This window comes from Phoxinus phoxinus, assembly GCF_949152265.1.
Source record: "Phoxinus phoxinus genome assembly, chromosome: 1".
Taxonomy (NCBI): domain Eukaryota; kingdom Metazoa; phylum Chordata; class Actinopteri; order Cypriniformes; family Leuciscidae; genus Phoxinus; species Phoxinus phoxinus.
In genome coordinates, this window is record NC_136876.1 from 47,061,406 (window position 1) to 47,079,781 (window position 18,376).

General features: G+C 38.7%; 1 protein-coding gene across 1 annotated transcript in view; it reads left to right on the forward strand.

Moving 5' to 3' along the window:
* Positions 1–18,376, forward strand: part of radil2a (Ras association and DIL domains 2a) — a 49,335-nt gene that overhangs the window by 4,549 nt on the left and 26,410 nt on the right. Inside the window, exons 4-10 of the mRNA XM_079613401.1 lie at positions 2,009–2,337; positions 7,487–8,161; positions 9,310–9,347; positions 10,443–10,618; positions 10,794–10,906; positions 16,403–16,622; positions 17,573–17,745. Of these exons, the coding sequence (XP_079469527.1) occupies positions 2,009–2,337; positions 7,487–8,161; positions 9,310–9,347; positions 10,443–10,618; positions 10,794–10,906; positions 16,403–16,622; positions 17,573–17,745 (1,724 nt within the window). The remainder of the gene's footprint in view (positions 1–2,008; positions 2,338–7,486; positions 8,162–9,309; positions 9,348–10,442; positions 10,619–10,793; positions 10,907–16,402; positions 16,623–17,572; positions 17,746–18,376) is intronic.

The following is an 18,376-nucleotide window of genomic DNA, read 5'->3' on the forward strand; positions in this document are numbered from 1 at the left end:
ACTTTAACAAGCTTGAGCTTTTAGAGACGACATAACAGCACCACACTTACAATAAAGGAAAATGGTATTGGTGTATAGTTATCGTGCATTGGTGTGAACGTGCCTTTAGAGATGTTTTGACTAGCTGACCTTTGATCTATGTTCCAGTTGACACAATTTGGGAATGTTTTAACAGTCTGAGGTCCCTCGTAGCTTATCCCAACAAAAAGCTCGTCAGCAAGAAGCTTAGTGAAATTGCTCTCTCAGAAGTGTGTTTTATTGGGATAGTCTTATCAGCACTCACACTGCGCTTTCCCACCGCGCTCCGGCCGCCAACATCGAAATGGTCGCTTGTTTTTCTTTTCTGAGCGTGTTTCCTGCGCTCTTGAGGGTGTTTTTTGGCGCGGGGCTGTGCTGTTCCTCTTGAGAATCGGGGGGGGGGGGGGGGGGGAAGCTGTGTGTTCTGGCAGAACAATGTAGACGAACGCCCATTTCCACAGCTGATAACGCCCAGACTGCCGATGGGTGTGAAAGCCTGACCTCTGAGAACCTTTCACAGCACTTCAATGCTGTTCATGTTGCGTCACTACCATCCGACCAAAGAGTCATCTTATAGCCGAGCATCTGCAAGAAATGTGGCGGATTTACAGCGATGTTTAGAAGAATGTGTGCAAGCATTATCTCTCAAAAGCATTTAAGGCGAAACACTACAGGTGAATAGGGTAAAATTTAAGTAAGTAAGTAATAGATATCACCATGAAACTTCCTCAGTTGATTACTTACACAAGTTCATAAAAAAAATGTATTACAATTTTTTGAAATTTGTATGTTTAATTATGCAAATTATGCATTATCTCATTAAATATGCGCAATTTTGCATATATTTTCGGTAGATAGATCTGAACATATGATAAAGCCAGGTGCAAAATTATTTTTTCATTTTGATTACACACAAGATTAAACAAGATGTTCAGAGGGATTTCAGGATATATGCTTTCATTACCTAGGAAATCAAAATATACTGTCCATAGCCTAAAAAAAAAAGATTTTCGCCATATTTTTTTAATTAAAATGTCACATAAATCAGGCCAGGAATGATTTATTAACAAATCCCTCTGAACATATCTTCTGAATACTGCTAAGTGTATAACTGGAGAGTTTGGTGTACATCGGTGCTACATAGGCTGAGATGTTTATACTGGAGAATGACAAAAAACTAATTTGGAGAAAAAGGCATTTAAAGATTTGTAATGTAAAAAAATCATACTTTTTTTTTAGTGGAAACAACTATTTACAGACACAATATCTTATCAAATCATTAGCAACAACAATACAAACCACCTAAATCACTTCAAAACTTATAAACACAGCATTTATGGCCTTCAACTGAGCAGAAAAACAGTCAAAAACACACATATAAATGTCAGAGCGCGTCATGTGATGCATCTGAACCAATCACGTTGTCAGAAATTGACATCAGCCAATGAGATTTCGCTTTTAGAGTTAAATGCCCATTGTACTTTCACGATTGGTTGCTGATAAAAAGGAAATTACCATATTTGGACTCGACAGCATTGTAAAGGAGAGAGAGCGCTTTCTAACGGTGTGTGAGATTAAAGGAAGCAGACAGAGATCGCGGAGCAGCGGGATGCTTTAGAACGCCAACTTTTGTTGCATTTCGGAGAAATCTACAGACGCAAATAGACAAAGTGTAGTAAAATAAAGACCTAAATGTGTATTTTGGACTTTTTTTCACCACAAGTCTGAAAGAAGACATGTTATTGAAGACAAATATCCCAAAATCTCAAAATTGACCAGTGAAAAAAAAAGAAAAAGTTTTTGCCTGCCATGTCTCGCCTTAATAGTATTTCCCTCATTATGACATTGCTCATGCAGTAATAAGTCTGACTAAGCCATAATCAGTACTTTTATCCTCTTCAGCAAATACGCTCCATCTTTTGCCATTATGGCACAGTGAGAATGTACGCATTTTTTCTGTGCAAATCATATGTTTTATTTGATCCCCTAGGCCTAAATGCGCAGGCCCGAAAGCTGCAGCACGCCCGTTCGCGGGTCACCTCCCTGTTCGTGGATGGGACGAATGAAGGGGTGGATGCTCGCAGTATCTGGAGGAGCTTGAGTGAAATGGATGTCTCCACTGTGGGAAAAGAAGCCAGTGAGACCCACAATGCACCTCAGCAGGAGGATCCAGAGGCAGAGGCTGATAAAGAGGCTCACCGCCTCAGCGCGGAGAAAGAGGAGACGGAAAGCAGCGATGACAACAACACGCAGTACTCCATCCACCTGCCCTTCGACTTCCCGTATTTCCTTCTGCTGCAAGGATACAGCCACAGACAGGTAGGACAGTGGCTCTTTGGACCCTCGGTGATGTTGTTATTTGGATTAGGGTGCTAGTTGTGCTTCTGAAACTGTAGGTCATGCCGGGTTCAGACTACACAATATCTATGTCTGTTAACTGTGTCGGATTTTGCGATTTTGTGTCTTCGACCAATCATCTATTGCCGTCTTTAATAATGTTATCGAGAAAGCGGGACTAGCGACTGACTTCTGGAAACAAGAGCGTAAAACAAACAATGGTTGTACTAGCCTAATGCTAATTCCCGTACTCTCCAGGTTGCTGAAGCTCCTCCACTATTGTTTGCCAGCATTTATCTTTTTTTTCACTCTGTTGTGGTCTTTCCTCAAGGAAACATCATAAATTTAGGAGTATTGTTGCCACAGCTCCACAAACCTTTTCCTCCGTTGCATAATTCCACCTTGCTGTACCAGTGCCATGTCTCTCTTTCGTTTCCTCATGTTTGAAAGCTGTGTATGGAGGAGCTTCTGAGCTCCTATTGGTCAATGTCATAGATGTGACGAAACCTGTCGTGGAGGGCTGGACAAAATGTCGTGTTGTCGTGAATCGTTGCAGACGCTGCGTCGTTGTTGTCCGCTATGACACACTATACGAGATAAAATGATCAAATTCTTACTTCCTCACGGGCATTGTTATTTACGAATCACCATGACACCCTACATCAAACATTGTGCCAAAATATCATGTAGTCTGAACCCGGCATAGGACAAGCACAGCTTTTTCTGTTACTAATACTCTTATTTAGTGTTAGGATTTTTATCTGTAACCTTAAACCTAAAGAATCGAACTTTTCGCAGATCTTCCCTCACAATCGACCGTTCGCAAAGACCCGCCCCCCTTAGTTAGTCTCACCTTTCAAATTTGGTCATTTAAAAAAAGAAATTTAAACAATAAATACCGTTTTGTGGCTCTTTAATGTGTCTGACAGATCGCTGTAGAGCCTCAGTTAAAGCTGCTCGTGAACCGATCATCTCTTCCTTCTAGTTCATTTATAGCATCAAATAAACATGAATGAACATCAGAAGGAATGTTGTTTTAACCGCGGAAAGACGTCAGTACACTCCGCTTCTCAAGTTCATGTTAATCTACTAACTCTCCTGACTGCTTTGTCGGACAAAATGGCAGATGGCGAAGTATGATTGGTCAGATCACCTGTCAATCAAGCTCCCTGCAAAGGGTCAATTGGCTTTATGGACATTGTTCATACATTGATCCACGTGGGAAGTCACTTGAAATCTTTGCAGAAGCAGTCTGAGATGCTTCATATGTTTCATATAATGGTCAAAAATCACAATATTTGTCACAACAATCATTCTAATGTTCTTTGTGTATTCTGCTAATACATCCCCAACTAAGTTTTGCTGTTTTATTGTAAATGAATCAAAGGCAGCACAGTATCCCTGACAGCAGTTTTAGATCTCAAACCCTTACATAAGACATTGGCACATTCATCCCGTGTTGTTGACAGTGGTGTAAAGTCTTGACTTAAGCACAGTTAAATCTGGAGCCACTCAGTGTAGAGAGAGTGTGTGGTGTGTGGTAGTTTTCTATAGGATTAACCCAAGTCAGAGCAACAGGATTTGGACAGGCAGGTGGACATATGGACGACAGGTGATCCATGTGTCTCAAGGCATCCTGGGACTGGCCATCAGCGAGTGAGGAGCTATGCTCAACACAAAGCGCGTGAGACACACATTAAGAACACACAAAAGCCCTTAATAAACCCAGAGATCCAACAGATTAAAGGCAACGGTGACGGAAAAGTAGAGTTCGGCCTGTTTCGCACATCCCATGTCCACATTTTGAGTTATTTTTGTGAAATTGTTTTTGCAGGAAAAGTGTGTTTGTGCCATTTAATTCCATCACAGAACCAAGACACCACGACAAATCAATATGTTCAATTAAATTACAAACAAAATCAGTAGTTCATATATCTAAAAAATGGTCAAACATTTTCTAGTGTTTGTAGAACATGTAAAACATCTTTGTGGGAAACTGTGTGGAAAAGCCACACATGTTTCCAGAGACAGGAAATGTGCTACCCGGCTATTTTTCACAGTCAGTGTTGCTGAGTACGCATTGTCAAGGGTGTGTGAGTTTTTGCATGTACACACTAAACTGGAAAACTGCGACCTTAGAACATAACCACATGTTTTAACCTTTTCAATGTGAAATATTCACAGTTGAAACAGAATCTACAGTTGATTGGATTGTGAAAAGTGGGCATTACATACCAGAACGGTGACATATATCATCCAGAAAAAAATGAGCAGAGGCAAAAAAAAGTTATTATAATTTGTGACCTTGGACCACAAAACCAGTCTTATGTGTCAATTTTCTTAAATTGAGATTTATACATCATCTGAAAGCTGAATAAATACGCTTTCCATTGATGTATGGTTTGTTAGGATAGTACAATATTTGGCCGAGATATGACTATTTGAAAATCGGGAATCTGAGGGTGCAAAAAAATATAAATATTGAGAAAATTGCCTTTAAAGTTGTGCATGTATGTTGGCGATTGTGCTGCATTCACTCACAATTATTTTTATATTTTTTATATTTAAGGTAGGAAATTTACAAAATATCTTCATGGATCATAATCCTTACTTAATATCCTAATGATTTTTGGCGTTAAAGTAAAATCGATAATTTTGACGCATACAGTGTTTTGTTGGCTATTGCCACAAATATACCCGTGCGACTTTTTGTGGTCCAGTGTCACATTTGATAAAAGATTATGAAGTCAAACATTTAATTTGCTTGCTCAAAACATGCATGGGAGAGAGCAATAAACAAGTTTGCGGTTATAGCAGTAATTATATGAGTATTGTCCCGTTAAAATGCTGAACTATAATCAGGAGTAAAAATTCCAGCGCCATGAGGATACGTGCAGGACTGCAGTTTACTGTAGGTAATAATCAGCATTGTTTACTTAGCCTGCGGTCAGTCACAGCAGAAACACAACTCACTCTGCCACGCAGTACAGTTTCTCTTTATTGTTTTTGTTCTTTGTCCCTTGAGTCTCTACCTTTTTAGCTGGAAATGTTCGTGTTTCTCTTGCACAATGCCTTTTCTCCCATTATAGAGTGCAACAGTCGTGTTCCGGAGAGTAAATACTCCATTCATTTTCTCCATAGGGAAATAGATTTGTAATGCTAACTTATAAACCTAAACGTTAAAGATAGCCCTACTGTGAGATATGAGGTTGTTAATCTATGGTATTTGCTTCAGTTGAAGCTGCCAGCCCGTATAAGTTCAACTTATTTTTAAAATGATCATGTTCAGCAGCAGAATTAGTGGGAAAAAACTACATTACCCATAATGCTGTGTAGAAAGTTCCACCAATCAGAAGGTAGACAAAAACAAAACGCACAAAAATAGCACTTTAGCTCCGCCTACTCCCATGAAGCACTGCGAGTGACTTTGGGGGGATTGTAGTTCTTTCCCTCACTAAGTACACAGTCTTGTACTTCTGAATTTGTCTCATTTTCAATTACGTTTTGATTGGAATCAAAGTTTGTAATGTTGTGATTCACCTCTGAGCTGGTTGGCTTGTTTAAAGGCACACCGCGGAACTTTTGGCCACTAGGGGCGCTAGACCTGTAACTTTAACGTCGAGCGCCCCTAGAGGCCACAAGCGCCGCAGCACTGTTGCAAAAGTCAAGAAGACATCCACGATCCCTCTCGCGTTTGTTTTCTTCTTTTTTGCCTCCTCAGAAGCAGTTTTAAACTGTTTTCTTTGCCTCAGCCATGGCCAGGAGTCGAGCAGGCGGAAAAATAGTAGCAAAAGTGTTAGCTCCTTGAGCATATCAGAGCTTGTGGTCACGTGACGGTCGTAAAGTGATTAGTTCTCCTGGCATTCTCCAGGTCACATGACCTGGCCAAAGACGGTGCGTCTTCTCCAAACTTACATATTGGCCTGAGGAATCATTTAAAATAACTCATATGCTTCAACTCTTTAGGTCACAGAGTCCGCGGTGTGCCTTTAATGCTTTATGGCGCTTTAGCAAAGACCTTTTTTTAAAAATCCCAATGGAGAAATGAATGGAAAAAAATATTTCAGGAACTAATGGCGCTAAAAAAAGTGCATTAATGCACTCAATAATCCACAGAGCACTGCACAACAGAATCTCGCAACTTGAAGAGATTGAATTAAAATAAAATATACATAATACATTCAGTCACATATGGGGTTATTTTTTCCCCCACACCATTATATTACTGTTTGTATATGAATTCAAGGAAATGTTGATCATGTGATTTTGATATCAATGATTTTATATGTTCCAACAGCTTAATGAATTATGATGATTAAGTAATACCAAAGGATAATTCATTGAGTATAAAAAACTCTTGACATTTACACTGAACCTGGCCTTAAAAGTGGGCTTTAATTTTGGTCTACTTCAGCCGTGATGGGGTCCTCAGTCCATTTCCACAAGAAGCGAGTGATGAGCAGAGCGTTGTGACTGACAGATGTTATAATTCGGCGCTCACAGATTCAGTGGCGCTTCTCATCACATGTTGCTAATGTCAAGCAAAAGGGTTTTTATAAAGGGGTGAATGAGAGTGAGTTTATGGCCTAAAGCAGGTGCTTGGGAGATTATCTCTGGTTAAGGGACTTAGAACAGCTCTGTGTCAATCACTCCTCATTGTGCTGAGAGGCGCTTCTTTCAGATCAGAAGAATCATGCGGTTTAGCAGCACAAAGTGGATCAATCTATTAACCGTGTGGTCTGTTTTGACACCACATTGAGCAGATGAAGAATTTAGATAAGACCGTCCTCATACTTCCTTCCTAAATTCTGTTACCATTAGTTGTCACTGGGATTACATAACACATTGATTCTTAAAACATTGAACAATGCATGTCCCACACCTTTAACTGCCATTAGTTTTGAATATAACAGAGAAAATGAACGATGCAGGAAGTTTCACCAAAACTAAGGTCAATACATGTTTTACAGATTCATCCCAAAATCTCTAATCCTTGGTATATAATTTCCCCTCATCCTGTTTTGTCCCAGTACTCAACCATTAGTGAACTCACTGCTTGTGAGTTTAAGATTCTAAGTTATATTGATTCATTTAATGAACTCTCCTGTTTCTTCTACTAATCTCTTGTCAGGACTTTCTGATCTATCTGATGAGTGGGAACAGTTGTGTATTTGGCTGCTCCAGTGAATCCTCCGCTGCTAAGAATGAGGAGACCCTGAAGGTGGACGTCTTACTCTTTGCCCCCGACATCCTACCTCAGCATTGCTGCGTACAGCGCCTAGACGCCGGCAAAGACCAGACTAAGGGCGGCAGTAAGATGCAAACCGTGCTCAGACCCCTCCACAGCGCATGTGTAACACACAACGGCGTCCCTCTTGATGACGAGGTTGAGTTGTGTCCAGGTGACTTGGTGGGGCTCGGTCAGCACTATCTCTTCATGTTCAAGGACCCTACGGCCTCAGGAGCCTTCCAGACCCCGTCCTGGATGGCCACCCTGTGTCCCCCTGCCACGACGTCACCCTGTAAACTGTGCGGGACGTCTGTCAGGAGGAGGAGGACTCAAAAAATGGCCGCCCGCTGGAGGGACTTGGATGGTAGGGTGGTGTCGCTGTCCTATCAGGAGCAGCAGGAAGATCAGGTCTTGGAGAAGATTTTCAATACGGTGGATTCAGGAGGGGAAGAACCCAAACTCACTCCAGCCTTTCTACTGTGTCTGTGCATTCAACACTCGGCCACCAACTTTGAGTTGGCTCACCTTCGCAAATTGCTGCTCTCTATCGCCAATCAGATCCAGCTCAACATGTGGGTGAGTGAGAGTACAAAAAACATGCCAAAAACAAGAAAAGCACACTGTTATAATGTTGTACCACAGTAATTGTGTTTTTTGGACATATACCATGGTATTCTTTGAAATACCTTTAAGTACCACTTGAGGTACTATAGGGCTTTTCACACTGCACTTAACCCCGGGTAGAGGACCATTTCACACGTATAATTTATAAGCGGAATTAACCCCACATTGTGGTGCGAAACGTGTATGGTGTAAAATAAAGTGGTGTTAGATTGTTAAAGCTAGATGCTTAGCCACAGAAAACCAGTCACATGCTTAATTTTCACACGCTTTGGACAATCACAGAAACACGGCGCTTTGTAGAAAGAGTAGTTTCAGCTTTTGAGGAGAAAAATGCCAAGTGGTGACAGAAAACGCCACAATTGAATTGAAGAAGAAGATGTTTAATTCTTACCTTCATAGTCTAGAACTTTCAGGAAAAACTTGATTGTACAGTCGTCAATATACATGATGATGATGAGCCTTTATGTAAACAGGTCACCTGCTGCGTTCATCAATGACACCGCTAATATTAATGTTAACCCAGGGTTTAGGAATGTACAGTGTGAAAAGTCAGCGCATGGGTTTGAGCTATTTGTACCAGGATTAATTGTTAACAATTTTGAGCAGTGTGAAATGTGAAGCGAGATAAAACTCAGGATCCCATTTACCCAAGGTGTAGATTTACCCAGGGTGCACTATTTCAAGTGTGAAAAGCCCTTCTGTTTATGTTTATAACTCAGTATGTGGGCTGGGGGAATAGACTATGAAACAGCCAACAAGTCCACTAACTAACAAGAAAGTACATTGAATTGCATGAAGCTTTGGAGTAATATATATATATATATATATATATATATATATATATATATATATATATATATATATATATATATATATATATATATATATACACCATATATAAAGTCCAGGATGTCCATATGATGCATATTTACATTTACCAACAATAAAAAAAAAAGAGTACTGGACACAAGAACTTGTCCTGTTGGACACCCCTTTTGGAGAGCTAAAGTAGGTCACTGTTGTCATCGGGGGATTAAAGGTTGTGGCACACTTAACAGAGCTGTTCTTCTGAGATTCTGCTTTTTTTCCCTCCTCCACAGGAAAGAACAAAAGAACTCGCAGCTCTGCAGCCAGACATGTGAGAGAGCTTATTTCTTCTTGAAACCATTCTTCTTTCACACGCCTCTGAAATAAGAGCAGGGAACTTCAAGTACGACTTTAACTAGCGTATTGTCGTCCATGGTGCTGTGTATGTTCAATTCACTTTTGTTTTCTTTGTGGTGCCCGATCTCGACCCGGGACAGGGCCACTTCAGCGTGTCATTAACTGTTGAATTGTACAGTAATTAATCTGTCCGCTGACAGACAGCAGTGTTAAAGTGTTTCAGGCTCTGATTGTCTTGTGTTTAAATTGTGAATTTGGCAGAGAGCTGGCATTTTCTATCAGCTGGTATTTTCCTCTCAGTCCACATCCTGATTTTTTCAGTCATTTTCCTCCATATTGTGGTGAGACTAGTAATTAAAACGTAGGTATTAAAGGGGGAAACTTAACCTCAATTCCTCAACTATTTGAACTTTGATTTGGCTTGCTGCTATTCAGGCTATTCAAAGTATTGAAATGGAAAACAAAGACAGGTTTTACAAGCATACAGGTGTAGATAGATAGATAGATAGATAGATAGATAGATAGATAGATAGATAGATAGATAGATAGATAGATAGATAGATAGATAGATAGATGTTTGATTTGACAGAAAGATAGGTGGATAGTTGTTTGTTGGGTTGGTTGGTTGGTTGGTTGGACGGACGGACAGACAGACAGACAGACAGACAGACAGACAGATAAGTAAATGGTTAGAGAGATGGATGCTAGACTGACAGGCAAAAAGGTAGATGGATGGTTGGCCAGACAAATGGATAGATTTATGATAGTTTGTTTGAATGAACAAGCTTATACATAGGTGTATATAGACAGAAAGATGGTTGGTTAGTTGGTTGGACAGATATTTGTATGGATAGACAGCTGGTTGGTTAGTCAGACGGACAGATGAAGGGATGGTTGTTTATATGGTTGTTTGGTTAGACAAATGAATCTTGGTTTATTGTTTGTGCAGACAGATATATATATATATACATAGGTGGACAGATGGATGTTTTGTTGGTTGGTTGGCCTGATAATTAATGGATTTATTAAGTTTTCATAACATGTGAACACTGTGCTCTTTATGCAACAGAAGCTCCAGCGATATGTCAGCAGAGCTGCATGTGTTGAACATGAAGGATCTGATCCCAGGCCTGCAGCCGCTGGTACTGTGGATGTCCAACTCCATTGAGCTGCTGCACTTCATCCAGCATGAGGTTCCTCTGCTCTTAACATGGAGACAGCAGGACAGACGGGAACAGGACAAAGGTACCAGCCTTCCCTATGTGTTGTCCTAGATTATTTGAAATATGCATTAGATCACTGGCCTCGTTGGCTCATTGCTTTAGTTATTGTTTTATCATTTGATCTTCCAGCCACTGGTAGATCTGTACTTAGATGTCTCTTGCGAATGTGCAGTAACATCATGTCTCCATCTGCTCAGAATCATTGGATTGTCAGATCCAGTACACGCGTGCTGCCAGTGAGGAGGCCATGACTGTCCTAGAGGAAGTCATCATGTTCACCTTCCAGCAGTGTGTCTACTATCTCACCAAAGTAAGTATATTAAAGGGATATTTCACTGCCGGAAAGATGAATGTATATTTAAATCGGGTCATTTATGTACTGTAGTAGAAATGTGAAATTATTTTAGAAGTTGTTGCCTTCTAAACTGAGAAAAGCCAGAAAGTGTATTTTTGGCTCATGTGGATGAAAGACAACAACTCCCAGAATGCACTTGCTTCGCTGCCCTACGAGGGCATGCCTACCGGCTACAGAGGGCAGTATCGGAAGAAATGATACAACTAGGCTACTAGTTGACTCGAAACTGAAAAGACGCCCTATTGGCGGGTTGAAAACATGCGGCACTAGCTCCTTATACTGGCTGTAGTCTCTAGCCTCTGGCCAAAAAAAGCCTCCGATGATGACGCTAAATGACGATTTTTGCGTCATCTGAGTTTTTTTTCCAGACACAAAATACATAAATCTCTCGTCTCAGGGGGACATGAGGGAGGGAAGCACGGTCATTCGGAAATACTACCGGGTTTCTACTGCTACAAAGCTTAATGCTAATCGGTGAAGTATCCCTTTAAAGGCTTTTAGGTCCAATTGATATATTGTACTATCAAATATGGGTCCAATATTACTATTGTTACTAGTTACAATATTTCTAATAGTACTGGCCATTAGGTCCAATATTGTACTGTATTTAGTATATATTTAATATGTAATGTTTATTTTACATTAAATATGTTCCTCAAAGCCCTGAAAGGATGTAAAATATGTGAAACAGGACATTCTGCGTAAACAGCATTTTGTACTTCCAGTCAAAGTAAAGTCATAACAAGGCAGTGAGACATAGGGATTGCCCATAGCTATTGGTGAGCGAGATAACTCGCCCTCTCTTTCCCAAAGAATCAAAAACAAACACATTAACAGTGTATTTTCTCAAGGCTCAAGTTAATGGCAAATCCCTGCTCCTCTCCGATGAACATTTATTTTCTTGCTGGATTTGTCTGTTGCTGAACGTGATGAATGTCTTAAAGGAATAGTTCAATCAGACCGAAAGTGTTATTTTCTGTCCATTGTTATTTTCTCAAAGGAACATAAGGAGAATTGTTTTCTTTTCTGTGAACTATTCCTTTAATCTTTGACGTGCCTCCTTGGGAACCTCTGGAGGAAACCAGTGTTGTTATGGTTTACTAAAACTAAAACTATTAAAAATCGCTAATTGAAAATGAAAGGAAACATTGTGAAACTCATTCTCCATTATATTACATCAATGTTACATCAGTTTCGGTGAAGTCACCTCAAGTTGGAGTGAAGAAATATGTGACGTGTTTGTTGCAGATTAACTTTGTGGATAAATAGTCAGTGGAGAGGTTAAGTCCTTCACGGTTCAAACAGTCCTAAACTAGAAAACAACTGGCATGTAAGGGGTTAAGAGGCATTGTAGCGGACAGGAAGGACAGTTACCCATCCTCTGCCTGAAGGGGAAGCAGCTGTGGACCTCCACACTTGGACTCAGAGAGTTCATCTGTTTCCTGACCAGGAAATATTCTGTTCTCATCACCAGAAAGGGAGAGGATTGTCCAGTTAAAGCATTCATAATGCCTACCAGAAAGTTAACGGTTATCAGATAATTAGCATGTAAATGTCGTTTAACCAGCCATAAACTCTGTCTTTTCCTCTCACCTGTGATGTCAGACTCACACAACAGTTTAGTTAAACAGAAATTTATTTATTTCTGTTAAAAGAACGTATACTAAACAGTTTATAATAATGAAAATAAACTGCTTTTCTGTTAACACATGCTTTAATGGTTTATGTTTCATCATGCATTTAGATATTCCAGTCACATATTCCAATTGTTAATTGTTGTGAATGGTGCGATTCATCCATGTCTTAGTCATGTCCATGAATGCTGTGATGTCATGGATGTTTAAAAGGCAAGAATGTGTCAGTCAGTGATGAGTCATCGGAGGCGGGACCTTTGGCTCTGGTTAGTTCCTCAATGACCTCCTATGCCTGAAGTGAATTGAGGTTGAAGCACTTATTTCAGGTTCATTAAAATCTGCTGTGCCCTGACAACCTGGCAGTGTGTTTGTGTGTGTTTTAAACTCGGCATTCAAACGGAAGTTGCGATCATCTTTTATTCCCTATTGTGACGTATACCTGAGTGAAGCGGCTTCTAGAACAAGAACAAATGTAGGGCGGGACTTGTTTTTGTCAATGGGGAATTGATTGGATGGTTGTGGTTTCGTATTGGTGGATCTCATGTGAGTGACATGTTGAAAAAACAAGAACCGTCCATTCATGGTGACTTCATGGAGTTGTTCAATGAGTTTTCACAAGTGAAATGCAGTCGTTTCAATAGAGAATTGTGTGTGAGGGCGAGATATTTCACCATGCGAATCTCAGATTTGCCGCGTTAAAAGCTGCTTGGTTTGAAAGTGACTTCTGCGTGAGCTGTGCTTTATACACTATTGATAATAGACAATTGATAAATGTTGCCAATGTCACTGCATCTTTAGATTGAAATCTGTTTAATTTGCAATGGATGATCATAGTGATTGAGTTGTGCTTTATACATTGCTACTCCATTGGAAATTTCGCCAACATTTCAGTAATTTGACAACATATTTAGATTGAAATTTGGCGTTTCTTTCGCAAATCAGTGGCCATAATGATGATGAGCTGTGCTTCATACACCTCTACAGCACTGACTATGGAAAATTGGCCATTTTTGCTCTTGAAATTTTGATAGTGAGCTGTGCTTCATACGATAAGGTCCACTGGAGGCAAGCAAATTTAATTAACAAACGTGATCAAACATAAAACAAAGGCTGGAAACTGGTAACTCGGAACAAAGACAAGAAACATTCAATGCTACACAAAGGCACAGGGCGAAACATGAGGGCTTAAATACACAGACTAATTACAAGACAAGGAACACCTGTGAACAATGATCAGACGATTAACCAATGGCAAGACACATGGCGGGATCACATGACAAACAAGGAATCACATGACAAGAGACAGAACCGTGACAATGACCAGAACAAGAAACAAAACCCAAACCGTGGGAGCTACACTGTTTAAAAATAGACAATGGACCACTTTTGCTTACAAAATGTTAGTAATGTAACCGCATCTTTACATTGAGATCTGACGTTTCATTCGCAATGTATGGATAGTGATGGTGAGCTGTGCTTCATACATTGCTACACTGTTAACAATAGACAATGTATTTTTTGCCCATGAAATTGTGCCAAAATTTAGATAATGTGACCGCATCTTTACATTGAAATCTGACGTTTCCTTCGCAAATCAATTGTTATAGTGATAGTGAGCTGTGCTTTATACACAAGTACTCTGTTGATAATAGGCAATGGACCATTTTTCTCTTGCAAAAAGTTGGCAAAATTGTGGTAATGTGATCATACCTTTACATTGAGATCTGACGTTTCATTCGCAATGGATGATCATAGTGAAGGTGAGCTGTGTGTCATACACTGCTACGCTATTGACAATAGATAATGGACGCTATTTGCTCATAAAATTTCGCTAATGTGACCGTGCCTTTCGTTTGAAACCTGACGTTGCATTAGCTTCTATGGATTGTCATGATCTCTCTAATTTGGCAAAACCTTTGTCTTTTCTTGTGCTTAAAGAATCATCAATATTTTCCTTTATTTCAGGGTTATAGTTCAGTATGCTGTGTTTTTGTTTGCTTTTGTGATAAAACCCGTTCCCTCGAGACTCTTAGCCTTGCCCGAGTTCCCGTCTGGCACAGTTATCTGCATGGCCTGCATATTTGTTTACAAAATCCTTTTATCTCTTCCAGCAGTGGTTTAGTCAGTGGGAAAAGTGAGTGTGGATGTGAGATTCATCTGCTGGTTCAGTCTTATCTGAATGATTCTCAAGACTCTCACTGGTGCCGTAACAATGGCCATCAGGGCCGAGACATTCTCCAGAGTCCAGTCACAGTCACATATCTCCCGCCGAGGGGAAGCCGGCCCGTGCCGCTCTTCCTGTTGGCTCAGACGGGACGCTCAGTACGTCCTCTCTACTGAAAGCACAAAAATGTGACCTGCCTTCGTCTATCCTGTGTTTCTATCCTCATAATGCTTTAGGGTTGCATTTGCACATTCAGCATTTAGATTTGTAGTTACATTTGTATGTATTCCACTGCACATTAAGGATTTATAAATAATTATTGAGCTTTAAACGTTATATTCAGAATTTATACATGCACACTCCCGTTCAAAAGTTTATTTGATCAAAAATACAGTACTACTGTAAAATACTATTTTAATATATTGTAAAATGTAATGTTCAAAGCTGTATATTCTGCATCATTACTCCAGTTTTCAGTGTCACATGATCCTTCAGAAATCATTCTAATATGATGATTTGATGCCCAATAAACATATATTTTTATTGATAAAATTATTAAATGTTTATAATTTTTTTTTAAATAATAGCATTTTTTTTACAGAAATGTTTGTAACATTATAAATACATTATACATTAGTATACATCACTTTTTAACACTTTAATGCATGAGTAAAAGTATTTTTTGAAATTTCTTTCAAAGAAAATGTTTTAAAAAATCATACTTATTCCAAACGTAATAGCTGCATATATTCAGATTTACTATTTCAATTAAAGATTTTTTTTAATATAGATATTTTACAACTTGTATTCTACAGTATAAAATTTGGACACAATTTTGTGTATATATATATATATATATATATATATATATATACACACAAAATTGTATCCAAATTTGTAAATTAATATATAATTTAAAACTCTGAAAATATCTAAATACAATGATATATATATATATATAATCATTTTTATTTAGATATTTTCAGGGTTTTAAATTATATATAAGTTTTTCAGTCACAAGGCAAGATTTTTCTAACAATATATTCAGATTTTCAATTATATATTTAGATTTCTAAATTATATTAAAACTTACAACTCTATTCATAGATTTTTCTTTATGTCCTGTGTGCCCCCCATGATATATGTTGTAGATATTATATGACTGGATTGTGCGCAAAATAATGCATGCATAATTTTCACATGACTTTGAAGTAATTATTATAACTACAATTCATGCTCAAAATACAGGTTTTATACTTCAGTAAAAAACGTGTTATATATGGGGTGGTTCGCTGTAAACGATTAATCGCATCCAAAATAAAAGTTTGTGTTTACATAATAAATGTGTGTGTACTGTGTATAATTATTTTGTATATATAAATACACACACGGGTATGTATATATTTAAATCTATATACATGCAAATATTTCTTAAATATATACAAGCATGTGTGCGTATTTATATATACAAAATAATTATACACAACACACACACATTTATTATGTAAACACAAACTTTTATTTTGGATGCGATTAATCGCGATTAATCGTTTAATAAGCATTCACATTATAAGATTCTGTACAGGATACATCAGTTAATGGATTGTTAAGCTCATTATTAATCAAACATGATTTCCCCGTCCCCTCTGCTAGAGTATGTATGCGGTGTTACCGGAGCTGCTGGATAGTAACCCGTTCTCTGAGAGCGGACAGCTGCGCATGCCTGCGGGAGTCAGCCAAATCCTGGACGTCCTGAAGGAGGCACTGCATCTGCTCAAGACTTTCCTGGTGCACCGCGAGATCACGTCTCAACTGCTGACCTACCTGTTCTTCTTCACCAACGCCTCGCTCTTCAACGCGCTCATGGAGAGAGGTGAGCACACACACTGTCCTTCTGAGGACTCAACAAAACCTCATGCTGATTCACACTCGGAAATAATTAGAGTAAATTTACTGTGCGGGAACTCTTTGATTTTTTTGTTTTGTTTAATACAACTCGCCACTGAGGTTTGATGCAAGTTATGTGGATTCACACACCAACATAAGAACACACGAGAAGACGAGAGAGTGCATTGTAAACTGCTTTGTAGACGCGGCTGTTTTCACCCCAGTGGTCTTGCTTCTCTGTTTGGACGTGTTTCTCGCAAGGGTGTGAATTTTACAGAGTGAATATTTGCATCCAGGTGTAAATATCATTGACCACACATGCAGAAAAGCTGTTTGCGCGTAATAGTCTGCTGAACCCAGACAAAACCATGACAGTATGTAAACTGGTTGAGTTAAAATTAGGGCTGTTAAACGATTAATCGCGATTAATCGCATCCAAAATAAAAGTTTGTGTTTACATAATAAATGTGTGTGTACTGCGTATAATTATTTTATACATTTAAACACACACACACACACACACACACACACACACACACACACACACACACACACACACACACACACACACACACACACATGTATATATTTAAGAAATATTTGCATGTATATACTATATACATTTATATAAATGTATATAAATTTATATATAATTAATATCATATATAAATTATAAATATTTTATATATAAATAACACATTTTCTTAAATATATACATGAACGTGTGTGAATTTATATATGCAAAATAATTATACACAGTACACAAACATTTATTATGTAAACACAAGCTTTTATTTTGGATGCGATTAATCGTGATTATTCGTTTAACAGCCCTAATTAAAATCCAGCTTGTGACTTCTGATGATTATTGACAAATAAAGAGAAGCTTGATATGATAATACTTCAGAATAAATATAGTGGTGGTTGTGTTTGAAGGGTCTGGCGGTGGTTTCTACCAGTGGTCTAGAGGAGTGCAGATCCGGGCCAACCTGGATTTGCTGATGGACTGGATGCAAAGCGTCGGGCTGGGAGATTCGGCTGCCGACTCCTTCCAGAAACTCTCTTCAGCCGTCAACCTGCTCGCAACTCCCAAAGAGACCCTCCTGCAGGTCAGAAACTCTTGCAGCTGCTTCACAGATATACGTGCACAGATGCAGAAGGGGTGTTTTAGGGATGATTCCAGTACCATGCTCATGTACTTGCACACAATACAATGTTCTGGCACAAAATAAATCAAATCTTTACAGGATTCAAACAACATTCGATTTTATAAACTCACAGCTAAACAGTAAAAAAAAAAGACCATATTTTTACATTTAGTAAAGCTCTATTTTGCATACAGATATAAGATTCATTCATTCATTCATTGCATTACGTATGAGAATTTTAATGGGAATTTTGTGGAAATGTTTAATTTTCTAAAGGCTAAAGATAATTTTATAAAATTTCTCTTTTAATTTTGAGGCAAAATATGATTTGAACCATCTGAGGTGAATCTACCCAATATGTTGTTTCCTATTGTCTTGGAAAACCTGGAATTATCTAGGAATTTTTAAATTGTGTTTTCCAGGCATGGAAAAGTCATGGAAATGTAATTAAATTTAAGGTTGTGTTGTGTTTACACTTGTGGTTGGGTTCTCTTGGTTCGTTTGATCCGGATAAAAAACAAAACAAAAAAAAGATACTGTCATTTTTAAAGTTACACTTGTGTAGGATTTTCTCCCATCTAGCAGTGAAATT